General features: G+C 38.7%; 1 protein-coding gene across 1 annotated transcript in view; it reads right to left on the bottom strand.

Moving 5' to 3' along the window:
- Window positions 1-19540, bottom strand: part of LOC130222035 (NLR family CARD domain-containing protein 3-like) — a 49133-nt gene that overhangs the window by 3384 nt on the left and 26209 nt on the right. Inside the window, exon 8 of the mRNA XM_056454653.1 lies at window positions 1460-1633. Coding sequence (XP_056310628.1) covers window positions 1460-1633 — 174 coding nt within the window. The remainder of the gene's footprint in view (window positions 1-1459; window positions 1634-19540) is intronic.

Below are 19540 nucleotides of genomic sequence, written 5' to 3'. Positions count from 1 at the left end.
CTAAGACTGCAACTATTTGGGGAAATCTCTATAAAAGGTCTTCAAATCTGATTTAGATTTAAAGGAATTGTTTTTCATCTTTAAAATAGGATTTATTCTTGTGTTTAAAGCTTTTGTCATTACGCTACTTCAGTGTCTCAGACTCATTCATAAATGATTATTAAATGCTGGATTAATGCACAAGAGAGTTTGGCCAACACGTTTTAGACCATTTCAAATATATATTATATGTGCACGCTGTAGAAGTGCACATACAGCCGCTCAGCATAATGGAGTACAGCCCATTCTGAAAATCCTCCATTTCTCAGTCAATATAGACAGTGTATTTTGGTGCATTTAAACAAAACAGATTTATTAAACAGAAATATTTATTACAATAATAATTTAGTCACCAAACATATTCAGAAATTGAAAGATAACACAATTAAATTCAGGCTAAATATTGCAAAAAACCCGACAAAATTTCAGCTGAATTCTTCCATTGTTTTGCTTCTCTTGATTTTACCTCTTTTTTAATTTTGTATTGAATATTTTTCTAGAACAGATCAATTTGAGTGGACCAGTTTTTGGAGCTTTATCAGAAGTTATTTTGTTAGATGAGCTCCAGATTTGGCTAATCTATTGTATATCCACAAATATAATATTGTAGAGCTTCCTATTTAAAATATGAATGTAAAAGAGAGATTAGTGAGGGGTGTACTTATATATGCTGAGCACTGTATATTGTTCACCCAGAGTGTTTACATGGTCACACAGCAAGTCATACGACAAGCATTTAGTTTGGGCTAGCTGTTGCAGATGGACATTGCTGTACACTGCCCTTGATGGGTGAGTGGGGGAGTGTCTGTTGTCTCTCCAAGTGTGAATTATTCATGACCATTGTCACTCACGCATACCGCTGAGATCACCCAAAACAAACCCAACAAATCGTAGATCATTTGTAATGTTTTCTTTGAATGAGAGAACAGAATCATTTTCACATAATTGTGCAGTAAATATTCCAGCCTACAAGACTGCTTACTCTAAAGTCTTGTTCAGGCACATTCAGTCTGCTTTTTGGACCTTATTTCAGCTATTTTGTCCTCTAAAACCTACTAACCACACATAATATTTATTTCTAAAAAACACAAGCATGTACACCAATATTTCTCACATATTATTGTAGCACAGTTTGTGCTGAATACAAATAAAATACATGTTGGCCAGTACTATGAAAGAAGTAGCTGAAATAAGCACAAATGTCAGGGCATGTCAAAACATCTCAGGGGTCCCAAAATCACCTCAGACCCCTGAGGGTTAACTTCAGGTATAGTATGAGCAGTGTGAAACATAATTACTGATCAACCATAATTCCTGTTATCTGAGGTTTAGTATCACCCAGGGTAAACATGTTCAAGCATGAAAAGCCCTAATATGAAACTGTCTGACTGTAGTTATTGTAGAGTGGAGAATCATTTACCTCAGTGTCTCCAGTTTACAGTGTTGACTCTTCAGTCCATCAGAGAGAAGCTTCACTCCTGAATCCTGCAGGTCATTGTTACTCAGGTCCAGCTCTCTCAGGACACAGTTTGAGGATTGTAGAGCTGAAGACAAACTCTCACAGCACTGAACAGTGAGATTACAGCCCTGTAGTCTGTGTAGAGGACAAACACAATATGTTAATGTGTTGATCTGGAGTGTTTAATAGTCTGAAGCATGTATGAATGTAGTGACTGGTTTAACTTCACCAATTAGTGAGCACATCTGGTGATTTTAGCTTTAAACAGTATTAATGTCTATAAAACACAATTAAATGGCTTCCTTCAGATGCTCCGAAAGCCCAACTCTTCATTAAACACCTAACACTGCAAGACAGGAAATACTTTTTAAACTGTTTTATTTATTAATATCTTAATGAACAAACTAATAACAATCATTTTCTGTAGCATCTTTAAAAGTTTCTTCTCAAAGCCCTTTACAGAATAAAGTGAAACAGATGGGTATATAACAAAAATACAGAAATTAAATAATAAAACACGGAGAAAACACGTAAACTCCACACAGAAATGTCAACTTGGCCAGGTAAAGATATGAACCAGTGACATTCTTGTTATGAGGCCACGATGCTTACCACTGGGCCTCTGTGCCGCCCTGTCAAGGCAAAGGGAGGAGTAGGGGTTGGAGGGGTGGAGTTTTCAAAGCGAAGGCGGCTAAGGTAAGATACTCTGGTTATTATAGTGATTTAGGAATCATCTGATTGGTGGATCCAATGCATTAGCAGTCAATCATAAGCACATGCTCCTGTCATAATTAGTTAATAAATAAACTTCATTTAAATACACAGATTCTGTGCATCACAGTGTATTAGCGATTCCTTCTATACACAATTGTTAATTTTCCACAATTAAAGGGCACCTACGGTGAAAAACACCCTGTTCCTTTTTTTTTCAAATTTAACAACATAAAAACGGTGGACCAATTGGAGCGGTTTTCAGATTGATCGCAACTTTACGTAGGAGAGCGGTCCCCCCGCCCACCAATATTGATTGACAGCTGCGCGCATTAACATGTCCGGTAGTCACGTGTATAATCATATCATCAAGACAGGACGAGCGCAAGGGAGCCGGGAATAAAAGGTGTGTTCAGTTCGCTAGGATCATCAATCATCATCAAACGTGATCAAGAGTGAGTTTCACAAGTTTAAAATGTTTTAAAACAGAGCACGTGTGTAATGAATTACAGCGATTCACTTCAGATGCACTTAATCAGCACAGCCACGTGTCAGAACAATTATAAAGGAAGACGCTTCAATCGCGGTTTGTGGACGTTAAATCAGGTTTATTTTGTACATTAATATAACAGATATCCATACAGCAGTGGATATTACCAGTATCATGTCACATATGCGTGCAAAACGAGTGCAAAGCTTAACACACTCTCTCTCTCTCTCTGTTTGTGCGTCCTCGTGTCTGAGCTGTGTGTGTGTGTCTGCGTGTCTGAGCTAAGTGTGTATTTCCGTGTCTGAGCTATGTGTGTGTGTGTATGTCTAGGCTACGTGTGTGTGTATGTGTGTGCGCTATGTGTTTGTGTCCTTGCTGTGTGTATGCGTGAACTTTGTAACGACAATGTGTGAGCAACTCCACAAAAAATGCATCAAATACTGATTGTTAAAGTTCTTACTGTAGTATTTCTCACACTAGTTACGTGAGATCTGCTTCCTGAGGCAGCCGAGGGCGGCGATTGCTGACAGGCACGTGGGAACGGCGGGCTGGGAGGACTAGCCTTAAAGGGCCAGTACAGAAAAACAGCAAAACCTTTTTTCCAGCTATAATATAGACACTTCAAACAGCTATAATAAATAATCTGATGGGTGTTTTGAGCTGAAACTTTACAGACACATTCTGAGGACACAAAAGACTTATATTAAATATGAAAAAAGGGTTAACCTATGTGCCCTTTAAAGTATTCAGTTTTTCCTATAATACGAGCAGTCAGATATATGAAGTGTTTTAATTTTAACAGCAAATTTTGATTTAGTTTTAGTCGTATTTCAGCCTTCTGAATCATTTTAGGTTTAGTCAACTACATTTGATCAGATTTTAGTGACTAAATCTCTTTTAGAGTTACATGACTAAAATATATTTGCTTTAATTTAAGAGTATTTTAATTAAATATTGTAAAGATTTATTTATACAAAATGTTCTATCTTAAAATGAAATAAAACAGTCTCATTAAAATATGTAATATAGCTTTTCTATTGAAGATCTAAAATTAGATATGCATTGTTTATTTATATCATAAGTAATATGTTAAATGTGTCAGCAATCAATACACATGTAAGAACAGTCTCCATCTGAAAATGCAGGAGTCTGCAATTATTCAGCAAACCCTTTATTAACAGGGTAAACTACTAGTATTTTTGACCAGTCTGTTGAACAGTTTCAAGCCATTAAATCTTTAAAAGGGCTTAAAATAGTTTAAGTCCTCTTTGCAATGTCAGTGTACAGCAATAGTTTATAGCAGTGTATAGATTTACTGTTGGTGCTGCAGTGCATGGTGCTCAGCTATAGCATTGAGTAAATAAGTAGAGTAATGACCAAGCAGCAACCTCCCACTCTCCCTCATGAAGCCAATACAGAAGTAACTGAAACTGCAATTCATAGAAATCCCGCTAGTCCTGGCTCCATATAGAGCAGATTTCTATTGAGCCCACTGTTAAAATGGCCGACTTTACAGCAGGGAAAAAACAGATTGTTTACAAGAACAAATACAGGTGTTTACAAGAACAAAAATGTGTTAAGCACAAGTGTTTATATGCAAAACCTAATATATTTCTTTCTGTTTTATACATCTACTTGCTTTAAATCTGATTTAGGTTCACAACTTGCATCCTACATCCAGAGTAACGTGTCCAGAGTAAGGGCAACTGTAAGGGGGATACCGTCTATGGCATGGCTGAGGGTCCACTTTGAGCATCTCATCCACAGCATGAAGCAACACAGGATGGACAGTCATCATCTCTTTCTATTACAGCGAGCACCAACCAGATTTATACAAAGGCTTGCCTTCTGCCCATTAGTAAAAATTAAAGAGTACACACACTGTACATGATTTATATGTTTTTTTCCTGCACTGCAGGAATATAAAGTTGTCAATATAATAAACATTAATTTTCAACATAATCATGTAAACATATATTACAGAACAATTTGAGTGAACAATTGCTCTGCACTAATGTAAATATAAATAACTGTAGATACTTGCACTGCAGGTGTAAATAAGCAGGGTATTATGTGCATAGAGAAATATGCAATGCTTACCTCCATCAAACGTATTGAACTGCCTCTGTCTTTTGACAAAAATCAGGCGGGCAACTACCGTCAGAACCCAAGTGATGCTCAAGGACTGGTTGTGTTTAACTACATTTAATGTTAGCCTTTTTAAAAAAGCTAAGAATAATGCAAAATACATTTGTTTCAAGTCACAACAATGTAATGAATGGGATACCACCTCCAACTCATTTTCAACAAGGAAAACCCTGAAATATGTAAATATAAGTAACATTTGCACTGCAGTAATGTAAAAACATAACTTTAGACATTTGCACTGCAGTATAAATATAAAAAGTTTGACACAATGTTAAACATTTCCCTTACAGCGATGTGTAAAAATACAACATTAAACAATTTTTAAATAATTTGTGTTTGTTTGTTCAAATCTGTAATCATTGTGACAGGTAAAAGTAAAAAAGGAAAGAAATGGTCAGCTTCTTCTCAAACATGTTGATGTCTTTGTAGATGAGCTGGATCGTCATGTCATCATGAGAATAAATAACCTCCCACTCAAACTATGCAGCTTCTCTGACTCCATCATCGACCTGAAACATGCTGATTCTCTCCTGTCACTCTATCCTTACAGGATACCTGGAAACTATAACTTATAGTTAATAACTCAAACTAGTTCATAAATATGTAAATAGATAGATATACAGATGGATAGAAATTATACAGGTAATTAAAATATAACATAAAAATCTATATGAACTGTGAGAAACAGACACGGCTAAGGTTTTATTGCTATTCGTATATATAACATGACAATACTCACCCTCAAAATGATGACTGTAACTCGAAATGTAGAATTTGAACCTTTTCTCTTCTTTGCTGCTTGGTGTGACAGCTCTCTGTCTCACGATTCGATTAATGTCCTTCACGATAAACCGAGGAAACTCTTAGAAACAGCGAGTGTAATCTATCATCCTTACCTACGCCATCCGCTTAAAGCGAGCGCTGTGCTACACCGGAAGTTGTCCTGCGGACTTACCGCAAGCGCGGAAGAGATCGTGCATAGAGTCAATTGAAGTCAGACTGTAATCAGTGAAGCTGCTAATGCTGTTATTTAATGGAGTTGTTTAATCCTCTGTTTTAATTCAGTTGGTTTGGTGTGAGGCTGTGTCTGTAGTTTTATTTCTGGTTGCGTCCATCAGTGATTGTGCATGTTAACAGCAGGTGTTCATCAATTCACTTATCTGTGGTCATTCACTCTGTCTAGTGGACTAAACTAATTGACTAATTTAGGGACTAGTGAATGATGGTGTATGGTGAGATTACAGACACTCTGATTAGTTTCGGTTAGATCTGTTACAGTTATTTTCCGTATGTTGTACTGAAATGAGCTGGTAATCATTTAACAGGTTTTCACGGTAGATTTTACAGACTTTTACTGTTAAAATCACAGACATTTTTTACAGTATATCTGAATGAGGATCAAATGACTGAGTTGGTCTTTGAGAACAAAAATCAACCTGTTTGTTCCTGCAGATCTTCCTGTTTGACTCTGAATGTTTCTTCAATCTTCACATCTTCACTCTCCTCTTTAATAAACGCCATCTTTATAACAGTGTGGAGATCAGTCGCTTCAGCAGGAGTTTTTCTCTTCGTTTGGACACGTTATCCTGTTTAAAAATAAATAAAACAATGAACAGAAACAAAATAACTTCTCTTCAAGTCTTGCTTCAACAGTTTCTTTATATGAGAGTAATTAAGAAAAAGAAATCAGGTAAGTATGAGCAATAAACAATAGCCACAAATGAGCTGATTAAAACTATAGTTACTTACAAAAATAAATGTAGTATACTTTTAAAGAGGGAACAGGGCTAAGCAGTTTCTAAAGCAGTGTCAGAACAGAATTCACAGAAATATTCAAACACTGCTCTGTGAAAGAAGAGCTGAGGCTCAAGACTATTTCTGATCTAGGAAGTTTTACACAATGACATGCTGAATGTTTGCCGAGTCTGAATGTTTGACATAGTTTTTCAGATGAAAGAACTGAAGTAGTTTTGAAGAAGCTTGAGGTGTGAAGAAACAGTTGGCATCGACAGATCAGTGCAAACAGGTGTTGCAGGAGAGGGGAAATAGAAATGACCGCTTTAAGACTGCTATTTACAGGAGTTGTAGTCCATAGCGAAGTGGATTGTGGGTAGAGTAGTTCGACACGCATGCTGTATAATGTAAGCTCTCACTGTGTGCTGTGCAGTTAATTCAGAGGGAGAAAGTTTTATTGGGTTTTGTTTTATGTTCACTCCAGTTGATTCACCCTGGAGCTGTTTTGCACTGTGAACCTGACAACACTGGAAGAAGTGAAAGAAGTGCATGCATTGATTACTTTTGTCCATCCCATCCTTTGCGCGAGCATGAATTAGTGAGCTGTTACCTGCCGCTGGACATCGCAGAGAAAGTAACACAGGTTAGCTTGTTTCTAGTTATGAGTTGGCATATTTCTCGTGTTCTGAGCGGTCGCTGCCAAGCAAACATTCCAGTGTGGGCCCACTGTGCACAGACCTCTTCCGTCTCCCCCACAGAAAGTGGACTCATCCCTGCACGGGAGGACGGCAGATGATCTAGGATCTGAGTGCAGTGATCTGGGGAGCTGGGTTTAACTCAGAAACTTTTACATCCAACAACATTTTCCACAGCAGCGATCAAAGACACTTCAGAATCCAGATAATAAATGTGCTATATATATACAGATTACATTACTAGATAGAGGAGAGCACAGCTCGCAAAAATAGCCACAACATCAACACCAGACACACTTGCTATGTTTCCATCTAAAAATGCGAATGAACTTAATGTGCAAAACTGGATTATCGCATTAATAAAGCAGCGTTTCCATTCAAGGAGTCAAAGCAAACAAAATCGTCACTTCATGATTAACTGGCGCCAAATATCAACAGTAAAAACTGAATTTACTGCGGTAGGAAAAGCTGCGTCAACCTTTTCTTCAATTAATAAATGACTTGCGCCTCAGAAGGCAATCCTGACATGCAGTGAAGCGTGGTGGCGTTTGAAGGTGTCAGACGTGGAGCAGACTCTCTTGATTCTGGAGGTTATTGATAATATAATAACACTAATACCTAAACGGTAGGGCGTTTTAGAATGACTGCTGGTTTGTCCATTTATGCACATTTTTATCATCACATGATCTCTTATAATAAAATCACATGACCTTTTTTAATGCGCATACTGAAATTTGTGCGATAAAGTGTTTCCATCTTTTCTTATCGAATAAAAAGTTTATCCTACTCAGTTATGCGCATGTTTTGTATGCGCATTTTCAAAATGTATGCGCATCATAGCGTTTCCATCAACTGATTTTTTATGAGCAAAATGCGCATAAAAATAGGTGGATGGAAACAGCTACTGACACATATCTGACTATAAATCCATCTGATGCTCAATCTCAGGACAAAGCTTTATAAATCTGAGCCTAAAGCAGACGGCTAAAACCTGTGACAGGGTAAAACAGACTTTCATTGCTTACCACTCTCTTACATCCCTTTAGAAAGTTCAAACTGTCCATCAGCGGCGACACATGCTCATCAATTATAGACAGAAAGCAAAGCGACAAATCATTTGTGATGGACAGTCTATGATAAAACTACTGTTAACACTAGAGGATCATGTGGAGTCAGTGAAGCCCTTAAATCAGACACTGAGGCTTGATCTTCTGAGCCAGAACGTTGAAGGTTTATCTGCAGTAACGGATCCAGATGTGTGCCATTATCTGGCTGTGAGGAGGTGTGACTACAGGAGAAATGCGCTAGAAGCAGATCAAAGTCTGGATGGCCACAATTATTTCTTACTGTAGGGGTTTGTGTTGCTCCATCAAGACTACAAAGTGTTATGATCAGACATCATGTGGAGTTTGCTGGACCGTCAATATCCTCTTTCACACACTCTGATCTGACATTAATTAGGGATGAGCTGAATGTTCAGCGAAATAACATCATAAATGTCTCAGACGTCAGCGAGAACTGGAGGTGTCTGCAGAAACACTTTTATATCTGGAGAACTCTGGATTTGACCTGCTCTCCATTAACACATCTGGATCTCCTCATCAGTGCTGGATGGAGATCTGTTGCTTTCAGAGAAATCCTGGAGAAACTCCTGCAGGACAGCAAGTTTTAGTGAGTGATTTAGTGTATAGAGCCGAACATCATCTTACAGAGAGCAAGAGAGGAGGTAAATGCAGCAAACATGTGGTAAAACTGTGTGAAAACATCAAAGTGTCTGAGAAAGACAAATATTGAGCATTTGCAGACACATACAGCACTACAGGCCAGATGGAGATCAGTCTACTAGGGGACACAGTGCAGGAGAGTCACGATAGCCTACAGTCACTTTACATTCGCTGACAGGCTTTTCCTTCAGGAAGAGTGATGAGGCAGCCATCTTCCTCAAATCTTCAGCCGTCTCCATCCAGCATTGAACAGAAATCAGCCTGACTGTTACTGGTACCGACAAACCTTCAGTGCTGGTCAGCCAATATAGATTTTATTGAAATATGGCCCATGTTATCAGTTCTCCATCAATGCGCAGGTTATAACCATTGTGCAGCAGTGCAGGATCAGCCGCTGGAGCAACATGGCTTTATCCCTGATGATCTTCACTGATGACGCTCACAGAACTACACAAATGATCAAGAGTATCCAGATATGGAAGATTTAGCAGAGCAGAACTCTTCAACCAGACCAATAAGGATTCATCAGCTCTTCTCATTGAATATGTGATAAAATTTTTATTGTATTTAAAATATGTTCTTTACAAATTGTGTACATGACAGCATGTTTAACCATAACATATGCAGACACAGTGTCAGGGTTCTTACACCTTTTCCAACTTCAAATTCCAGGACTTTTCAAGCACTTTCAAGAGGAATTTTATGCTTTTCCAGCACCTAACAACCACTGTAAATTATGTTTATATATGCTGTATGTACTTTTTAACAATTAAATCCATTGTGTTATTTTAAAAAACAGAATATGACATTACGACTGTTTTGAAAACCGGTCACCAAATATGGAAACCACAGTTTGCAAGCTTTGCAAATATTACTTTTTTTTATTTATTTTTTTATTTTATTTAATTACTTAAGGTACTGTTGTAACTGTATGCAAATGTCCCACCTGTCAAAGGGGGACAATTAAGGGGTTAAAGGAAAGCATGTTTAATGGTTGAAAATGTATCACCTCTCTGTAAGTAGTCTTGACATTTTATATAACCTATATATAAATGACAAATAAGCACGAGACAGATAAATACAATTTCAATAAACACTTTAATTGTGTAAAATGGGGAAAAAATCTGCCTTCTGCTTATCTTGAGCAGCCCTCACATGGCATGGTGTGCAGTACACAATCAATGACTTAAATTGGCAAGGAAGTGCTCTTTAGACTGTTGAGTTTAGGAAAAAAATGAATGAAAATAAAATAGTGCAAAAATGAAACTGCACTGAACAAAATATAGTGCAAAAATAACTAGCTTATTCAGGATTAAGCCAAACATAATATAACCTAATATTTGCAAACGTCATCTTAATAACATTAATGGTCTTTTCATGAGCTGCAATATTAGTTTAATCTAGGTGAATGCAGGCCCTTTCGCGATGGTGAACGCGCTGCAATTGACAACATCATGACGACTAAATGAAGGATTAAATATAACATCTCGTGCTTAAAATGTGTGGCAAATGCTGTTACCTGCAAAGCAAACTCTTTAGTCATGGCTTTAGTCGTTTTCACAGTGGACTTTAACCCACTGGAAGTCTTTTATCCACTCTTCAAAAAGTGTAAATGCTGGAGTAACATTTACCACATGATCACTGATCAGATGTGCCGTTATTTGTAACTTCAGGTGGTTAGTAAAACTGACATCTGTCAGTGTTGTTTCATTCTCTCGTACTCAGATCTTTACATTTTCGTGCCTGTAGCTTCCTGTCATTTGAAGGGAAGTGTTGACTGAGTGATTGACAGCTGATATTGACCAATCCATTCGCGTTCAGTTCAAGGGCAGTGGGCCAATCAGAAGAGCTTTAAGGCAGGCCAGGCATTCTGGGCTTTGTTTACTGCAGCAAGTTGGCTGTTTTAAACTATTCCTGAGTGCTGTGATGGGCTCTTTAGGTGCAAATATGCATTCTGCGTGAATGTCTCCTAAATCTGTGCATCCGGTGAACGAATTTTGAGCCCTGCAATTTCAAATTCAAGCAGGTTCAAGCACTTTGTCCAAAATCCAAGCACTTTTCAAACCTTGAAAACACTATATTAAAATTTTACCCAAACACAAACACGCTTACTTTACCCAAACACAAACAGTAAACACACACACGTCTGTTTTTTTTGACACTATTTGCACCTACCGAGTCAGTGCAGACCACAGACACCTGCATCGTGAAGTGCGGAGGCTTTTTTCTTCCATTCAGCAGGCATTATGAACTTCCATTAAAACAACAGTCTTCCACCACTTAGTTGCATCCAATATCACGTTTGGGGAGCATGCCCGACTGAATGTGAATTTAAGTTAAAGTCGACAAATTAATAATGAAACACCCAAAATTACATGAAACGCTGGAGGAAATGCAGATAGCGTGTTGACGCAATGACGTTAATCTAATTATGTGCCATAACATGTAAAACGGGATCATGAAAGAAACATTCAAAAAGCAACTCATGTAAACGCCTTAGTCTTATTATTCTCTTAATTAGATTAAGGCAAATAATTTGATTACTGATGTCCATGTACACACGGAGTCAGTGTCCCCACAAACGCACGAATGAGTAGTCATGAGTGTAATTTCCATAACAGCTGGAAGAATTATGCCCAGGTTTCCGAGCTCTTTCTGAAAAGCATTGGTGAGATCTGCCTGAGGCGACAACACCTGAGTTAGTCTTTGGAGCAAAAGTACATCATTCATGGTCAGCTTACTGTTCTCGGGGATTGTCAGCTTATTTTGAAAATGCGGGTCTCTTTCAAACAGCTTAAGAACAGATTCAATCATGCACAGCTGACTACTCTATCTGGTGACGCAGGCTTGAGTAGGACGCACACCTAATTTGTCAGTTTCATCTGTGTTAAGGGTGCTCTTCCTAACAGCTTTACTAGTTTTGCTGTTCGTGCGATAAAATTGCTCGCATCAGCATGACTGTTTATCGCATCCTTTAGGGCAAGCTGCAATATATGTGTAGGGCATCACATATGAAGGTTGTTTTCAGTGATATATGTGGCGGTCATGTTCTCCATGATCTGTAAAAAATTTGTCTGGAATGGAGGAGGCTGACCATCCTCTGTGTCATCTTCATTGGGGCCCTCCTCCTCACCATCCTCTTTTCCTGCACTTTCCTCAAGCCCTGGGAGGTTAAAAGCCTTTATCATATTACTGGCACTGTCGGTCACCACCCTGACTACGCGTTTTTGTCAATTCCAGTGTTGTAGACACTTATACTTTTGGAATATATTATCTGCTGTGTGGTGCCCTGTAAGGTGTTCACAGGACAGCAATACAGTGTGTCCATTGAACACTTCGTCAACAGTCAGAAAGCTCTGTCCTCCTCTGCTTGTCCATATATCCAGCATTAGTGCGAAGCCATCTCCTAACTGCATCAGCTCCGAGTTTGCCTTGCATCTCACTGAGTGCGTTTGGCATCAGTGTATCACGCACTGTTTTGTAGCACGGAGTGGTGTACCCGGGCTGGGCAACACTGAAAAAACGCCGCAGACCCACTCTTTCACCTTTTGTCAGTGGTTCATAGTCTAGGTAGACCATTTAAAAAAATACTTCGTCTAATTATTTTTTCTTGTATTAGACACAGAAAACAGAGAGCGAGGATGCTGGAGAGGGAAAAATTCTTTATTCTCTTTGACCGGTCATAGTTTTTTCTTTAAGGAACACATTTACACATGATATTATTATAATTTACTGTTATAGGCTACATCTACATTTAATAGTTTTTTTAAATAATATTTTAATAGGCCTAAGCAACTGTATATTTTATGGCCTATTTATTTTTTTAGTTTCTTATTAACAATTATCCTTGTTTAATGAATGTTATACTTTAATTAATAAAATCGAATAATTTATTCCTTAATTAGGACTAAAACTATGAAATGAAAGAATTTACTTAGGCCTACAAATGAATTCATGGCATTTAAGCCTGAACAAATGAACACATATGAAAGTCAAATTCACTAGATTCTAAAATGTTTTTTTTTTATTTGAAGTCATGAATGTAGACCTAGCTAAAAGAGAACTATACTAAATTCGTACCGTGATTTTGTCTGCATGTCATCAGTGCCCCGTAGTCCGTAGCCTAACAGAATATATTAACCCCTATCTTTTATTATCTAGCTATTAATTTGTTATGTAACTGTAGCTCACCTTTTGTTTCACCATGTTCACGTAGCACATGGTCATGCTTTCTGTCAACATGGTGCTTTAGATTTCAGAACGAATCTTTGTTTACTCTCACCGTCTCTCCGCATTCCCTCTCACTTTCTTCTCCCTGTTCATTTTCAACTTTTATTTTTATTTTACATGTGTTCAAGGCTGGCAACTTCCTTGAAACAATACTTGAACTCCATAACTACCTGCCTGCACAGATACAAGATCTTGAACAAACGTTGGCATAATAACAATTAAAGGTCATTCTGGGTAGAACGAGTGGTTCAGAGCGGATGAGCCAGCAGAGCGGAATCTTTAGATGGGTAATATTCCCGCTCTACACTACAACACCGGAAGCTACTCTCTCATCCCTGCATGAAAAACACACGTGCAATGAAACTCCAAATAAAGCACGATACACAACATCTTAGAGTAAAATACACTGATCACACCGATACAGATTATGACAGAAACCCTTAGCAGCAGTTTAACATCAAAAATATAATGACTGTGATCGCAAAGAGATTGTATACACAAGATAATGAGAGCGAAAATGACCTCAGCTTCTCCACCTGCGTACACCCCGCAACTGATTGGGGGCACACAGAGGGAAGCTTTACCTTTCTCCCGGTGTCACACTAATTACAGCCCCACCTACAACAAACATAGAAACTCTCGGAACGGATTAAACAAAACATTAAGTGCAAGTTTTGCTGAAGTTAACTACTTGATAAAACATGTTTTGCTTGCATATAAAAATAAATAAATAAACAAATCTCTCAATGAATCTGCCACACTCACTTACAGTTTTTCCCAATTGCTTACACACATTTTCTGAAAGCATGTCTCATATTGTCAGAACTCTACACACAAATCAAAAAACACACACACACACATTGGGCTAAACACAATTCTCCTGCAAAATGAAACTTTACATTCAAAACAATGTGATTTCCTCTCAAAATGGTATTTTGTTTTCAAATGACACACAAACCATCACATGAAGAGACATTTAGAAGAAGCAGTTGATGACTGATGTGCTTAATGTAAAACACCATGACCACTTCTCCATTCATCATCATGACTCTTGTGTTCAGTGTTACTCTTACTACAGACAGTACAGGCCTACAGAAGTGCATTGTAAAATGTTTCAGAATATTGTTTTTATACAAACACACAAATACACGGTACCAAATATATTTTACTGTATTTTTCCCCACAAAGACAGTGTAGTGTTCATCCCAACTAACACAAAGTTGCACATAACGTGGTCTACATGTGCCATCAACAGAAGGACTTGCAGAATACATTTTTACAGCAGTTTAATGTAGTGAATATTTTCATCAATATGTTCAAAGCATTTTCTTAAAATGTGTGTCAAAGATTTATCACCAAAAATACTTCTGCTAGCTGAAACACAGAGAAAGTCAAACGAAGACTCAAAATCACCCCAGAGTGGATGAAAACGACCCAACAGTACAACAGGGTTAAACTCTAAAACTGTCTCCAGAATCTAGAAATATACACCAGATTATTCGCTATCTGTCTCTACACAGAAATCACCAAAACATAAACATGTATGTGCTCCACATACTTGAGTTTGTCCAGTGTGTGGTTTGGATCCTCCAGTTGTTCAGAGAGCAGCTTGACTCCTGAATATCCTGGATGATTGTAGCTCAGATCCAGCTCTCTCAGGTGTGAGGGGTTTGAAGTCAGAGCTGAAGACAGAAAACCACAGCCTTCCTCTGTCACCATACAGCCAGACAATCTACAAATACACTCTCTCTCTCTCTCTCTCTCTCTCACTCACACACACGCACGCACGTGCACACACACACACACACACACACACACACACGCACACACACACAGATCATCTCACTGCTACAGAGGATTATGGGTAAATCTCTCATCAGTCTTCAGCTCAGTTTCATTGATGATCCAGAATAAACCCAAAACCCAGGCCAGAGCGGCTCAGTGAATGTGGTCTGGACTGAGTGGATGAGGCTCATTGTGTCTCTATAGATGTTGTAGAAGATCAGAGTTCCTGCACTGTGATCCACAAACACTCCTATTCTACTGCTGAGCGGCTTCACTGGGAGATCAGTGTGTCTGTTATTGTGTTTAAATGAGAATCTGGAGGAAGAGCAGCTCAAACTCCAGGACTGAGCATTATATCCAAACACACACTCAACACCTCCTCCCTTCCTCCTGATGCTCTTATATGACACTGCTAAACACACACCATTTCCACTGCAGTCAATCTCCCAGTAACAGCGTCCACACACACTCTCTCTGCACAACACCTGAGGCCAGACATCAAATCTGTCTGGATGATCAGGATACGGCTGATTCTCTCTCACACCCTTCACCTCTCTGTTCTCCTCAGACAGAATGAGTTCAGTGTGTGCTGTGTTTGGATCCAGTGTGAGGAAACAGACATCTGAACACAAGAAGAGACACATTTATAACCACAGCTGTGTGTGTGTGTGTGTGTGTGTGCGTGCGTGCGTGCGTGTGTGTGTGTGAGAGAGTGTGTGAAAGTGTGTGTGTATGTGTGTGTGTAGTACATTTGCGTGGTCCTGCTGTAATCCTCGCGTCTCCTCCATGATCCAGACTGTAAACACACACAGATGGAGAGAATGAGCTGTTTAGTTTCCCCCTCAGCTAATAAGCTAAAGCTAGCACTGAGCTGCTCAGCTACATGCTCCAAACTCTTCAGCTAAAACACACAACACTTGTTGGTTCCAGCCGGGATGCACAATGAATCTAACACAGTGCGTTCTTTTCCTCTGCTGTTGGTGAAGCGAGCGCAGATACTGCTCATGTTGATGGAGACACCCTGCTGCAACATTCATTTATTACAGTGATCACACTTAGCTTTGCCATCGTTCTTCACCACATGCAGCCTTTGAGCACATGTTGCAGTCCATCTCTAAACTATTCACCTTATCCTCCGCGTACGAGTGGGCGCAGCCATTTGAATCATTTTGGCTCAAAACTTCCGGTCTCATTCACTTTCATTAATTTTTAAACGTTAAAAACAGCTAGTTTTGCTGCTTGGTGTTGCAAACTGATATTTTCTTATTATATTATTCTACTTTGTCTGTATTGTAATGCAAACACTTGTTTGTAGAGTAAGTAGTTTGACAGTTTTTTGCCGTTTTAGTCATTTCTCCCATGGGCAACTGAATCGGAAGTTCTAAAACAATTGCAAAAACGCGCGCACTTCCGCATTGAAGAATAAGGTCAATAGGTGCGTTCGACTTCATACAACGCTGTGCAGATCGAACGAAATCTGTCTTAAAGCAGTGCATGCTGGTTAGAAATGTTGTCCAGATTGACGCTGCGTCGACGCCATGTGACTGTCACATGTGGCATCAAAGTACCGCGACAGCACTCCGAGATCAGACAACTGATTCAGGCCCTGCAGCATCTGAAGAGCGACTGCACAAGCTCTGATGACGACACTGATATTACACAATTGGCCGAGTTCACCGCATGACAACAACCACATGTGTTTCAGGTTTATTATTGGACAAATTCCGATACACAAATTTCAAAACAATCAATTCACTTTTCATACCCTCTCTATCCTGTACACATCATGCTTATTAAAAGACGACAAATATTTTACTGCAGTATAATTTTTTTGTTAAATAATGTTTATAAAGGCTAGATTGTTTGGACAGGTTTATTTTTGACCTTTTTTATACAGGCTATTTACTGCATTCAGCTTCATGAAATATTTAAATGATATATTTTAATAAATAACCTAAATATTAACTCAAATAAGTCTTACAGACTTGTAATAAAATAATTATCATTGATTCTGCCACCCTAAAGCTTTCTTAACAAATTAAGTTAAAGAACTATTTTATTAAATAATTATAAAATGATTTATATGATTATATATTTCCTGTCTAGCCGTTTATATCTGGTCTTTCTGGAAAACTTCTACTTAAAGTGTAGCTCACTTATTTTAGGAATGTCCTTTTTTTCTATCTTTTTGGATTAACCCTTAAAGACCTAGAGCTTTTTTGTGGGCACCTAATGGGCCTATATATATATTTATGTGTGTGTGTTTTTAAAGCAGTTTTATTTTTATTTTAGCAGTCAGCCTCAAGTGTCATATATTATTTTAAACAGGAGAACCTGAAGCTTCAATATGTATCATTTAAAGCAGTGGTTTTCAAACTGGGGGTCGCAGAGTAATTTCAAGGGGTCGCGAGAGTGATTTAAAAATTGTGTAATTTTCAGTGATTATAATAAATATTTTTCAGTATTACAAGTGAAAGCTAATATTTTCAGATTTCTTAAAAGATATTACTAATAAATTCTTAAAGTATTTAGAACACGTTCAGGCAGAATGCATCTATAAACTTGAAACGCAGCTCTCAGGAACAGTGAAAAACTTGTCATGTCAACTTGCCGCAGTAAACAAAGCCAAGTGGTGCTCAAAGCCCACAACGCTTGCCCCGCCTTCGCGCTCTTCTTATTGGCCCGCTGCTCTAAGCACTGAACACAAATGCAATTCAATTCACCTTTATTTGTATAGCGCTTATACAATGTAGATTGTGTCAAAGCAGCTTCACATAAAAGGTCACAGTAAATAGGAACAGTGTAGTTCAGTTTGTAGTGTTTAAGTTCAGTTCAGTTGAGCTCAGTTCAGTGTGGTTTAATAATCACTACTGAGAGTCCAAATATTGAAGGGCAAATCCAACGATGCGCAGCTCTACAGATCCCGAACCATGCAAGCCAGTGGCGACAGCGGAGAGGGAAAAAAAACTTCACTAAAGGCGGAAGTGAAGAAAAAAAAACTTGAGAGAAACCAGGCTCAGTTGGGCACGACCATTTTCATTTCTCCGCTGGCCAAACGTCTTGTGCAGAGCTGCAGTCTCAGTGGCGGAGGCTGGAAGCTGGCCTCAGCGAAGACTCGTCTGTCTCTGGAGCACTCAGTCAACGCCTCCTGTCTTCAGATGACAGGAGCTACAACCGCGAAAATGTAAAGCGCTGAAGATGAGAATGAAAACAACACTGACAGATTTAGATTTAGAAACACCTAAAGCTACAAATAATGGCACATCTGATTACTGATCATGTGCTGAATGTTAATCCACCATCTACATTTTTCGAAGAGTGGATAAAAGACTTCCATTGGCTTCAAGTCTGCTCTGAAAATAACTAAAGCATTCACTGTAAAGTCTGTGGGACGAAATTTTCAGGTAACTGTTTGCCACATCTACACATTTTAAGCATGAGAGGTTCTGTTTAATCCTTTATTTAATCGCCAGATGATGTCAGCCGTGCCGCTATATGTAAACGTTAACACCAGGTACACCATCGCTAAAGGACTTGCACTGACTAAGATTAAACTAATATTGCAGCTCATGAAAATACTGGTATTGCTATTAAAATGACCTATGCATTTAATAAGGTATATGTCAAAAGCATCTGTGCAATATCAGACACCACCCGTGAGAACACAGCACAGTTATCGTTAACAGATTCATTAATGAATTCATGTCAAGCAGTGCGTGCAGGGCCGGTGAGCGGTCCGTCTGTGTATCTTTTAGTCACTCAATTATGCTATAAAAATGTATTTTCTTGTGATAACGGGATTTCATTGAGACATATTTTCTTCACGCATGCATATATATTTTTTGCTTGTTAGTTTTGATTATTGTTGGTTTCAAATGCAATAAATCTATTTATAAAACTTTATTGTTTGTATATACTTTGGTAGAGGGGGTCGCGAGTTCTTGACGATCTTACATTAGGGGTCGCTGGTTTAAAAGTTTTAGAACCACTGTTTTAAAGGTCCAGTCTAAAATATTTTTTGGTCCTAAATATGTTTTGGTTCCGCGAATACACCCCCCCCCCCGGTCTTCAATTTCAACCGCGACAACCATAATGCCTCGCTTTACTAACGGGTCCCTTTCGTTTTCACCATCGGGTTGAGGGCGGAGTGATCTCCCTTTGTCTAGAGCGGCAGTTCGGCTTGCTCCGGTCCTGCACACACACATTACCCTCCTCAGAGGAGACAACACGCTCACACATTACCCTCCTCCCCAAAGAACACAACACACACGCCTAGAGCGCCAGTTCAGCTTGCTGGGTGCAATTTAGACACCTCATATCGAACCTGAGCTGAACTATTTTGAAACTTGCCCGTTGCATGTTTGTAGGAACAGCTGACGATCCGTAAACAAAGCGGCACGTGTCGCGATTTTAACATGGCTTTACACGCGATATGAGAATAAAGAGTTAACCTGATACAGCACACGCGGTTACAAGTAACAAAACACAACTAAATACATACTTTGCAAGCTAGAGTAAACGAGGC

Source organism: Danio aesculapii, chromosome 4, assembly GCF_903798145.1.
Source record: "Danio aesculapii chromosome 4, fDanAes4.1, whole genome shotgun sequence".
In the NCBI taxonomy this organism is placed as follows: domain Eukaryota; kingdom Metazoa; phylum Chordata; class Actinopteri; order Cypriniformes; family Danionidae; genus Danio; species Danio aesculapii.
The sequence above is the reverse complement of the archived record's forward strand: the minus strand, read 5'-3'. Positions and strand labels throughout refer to the sequence as shown.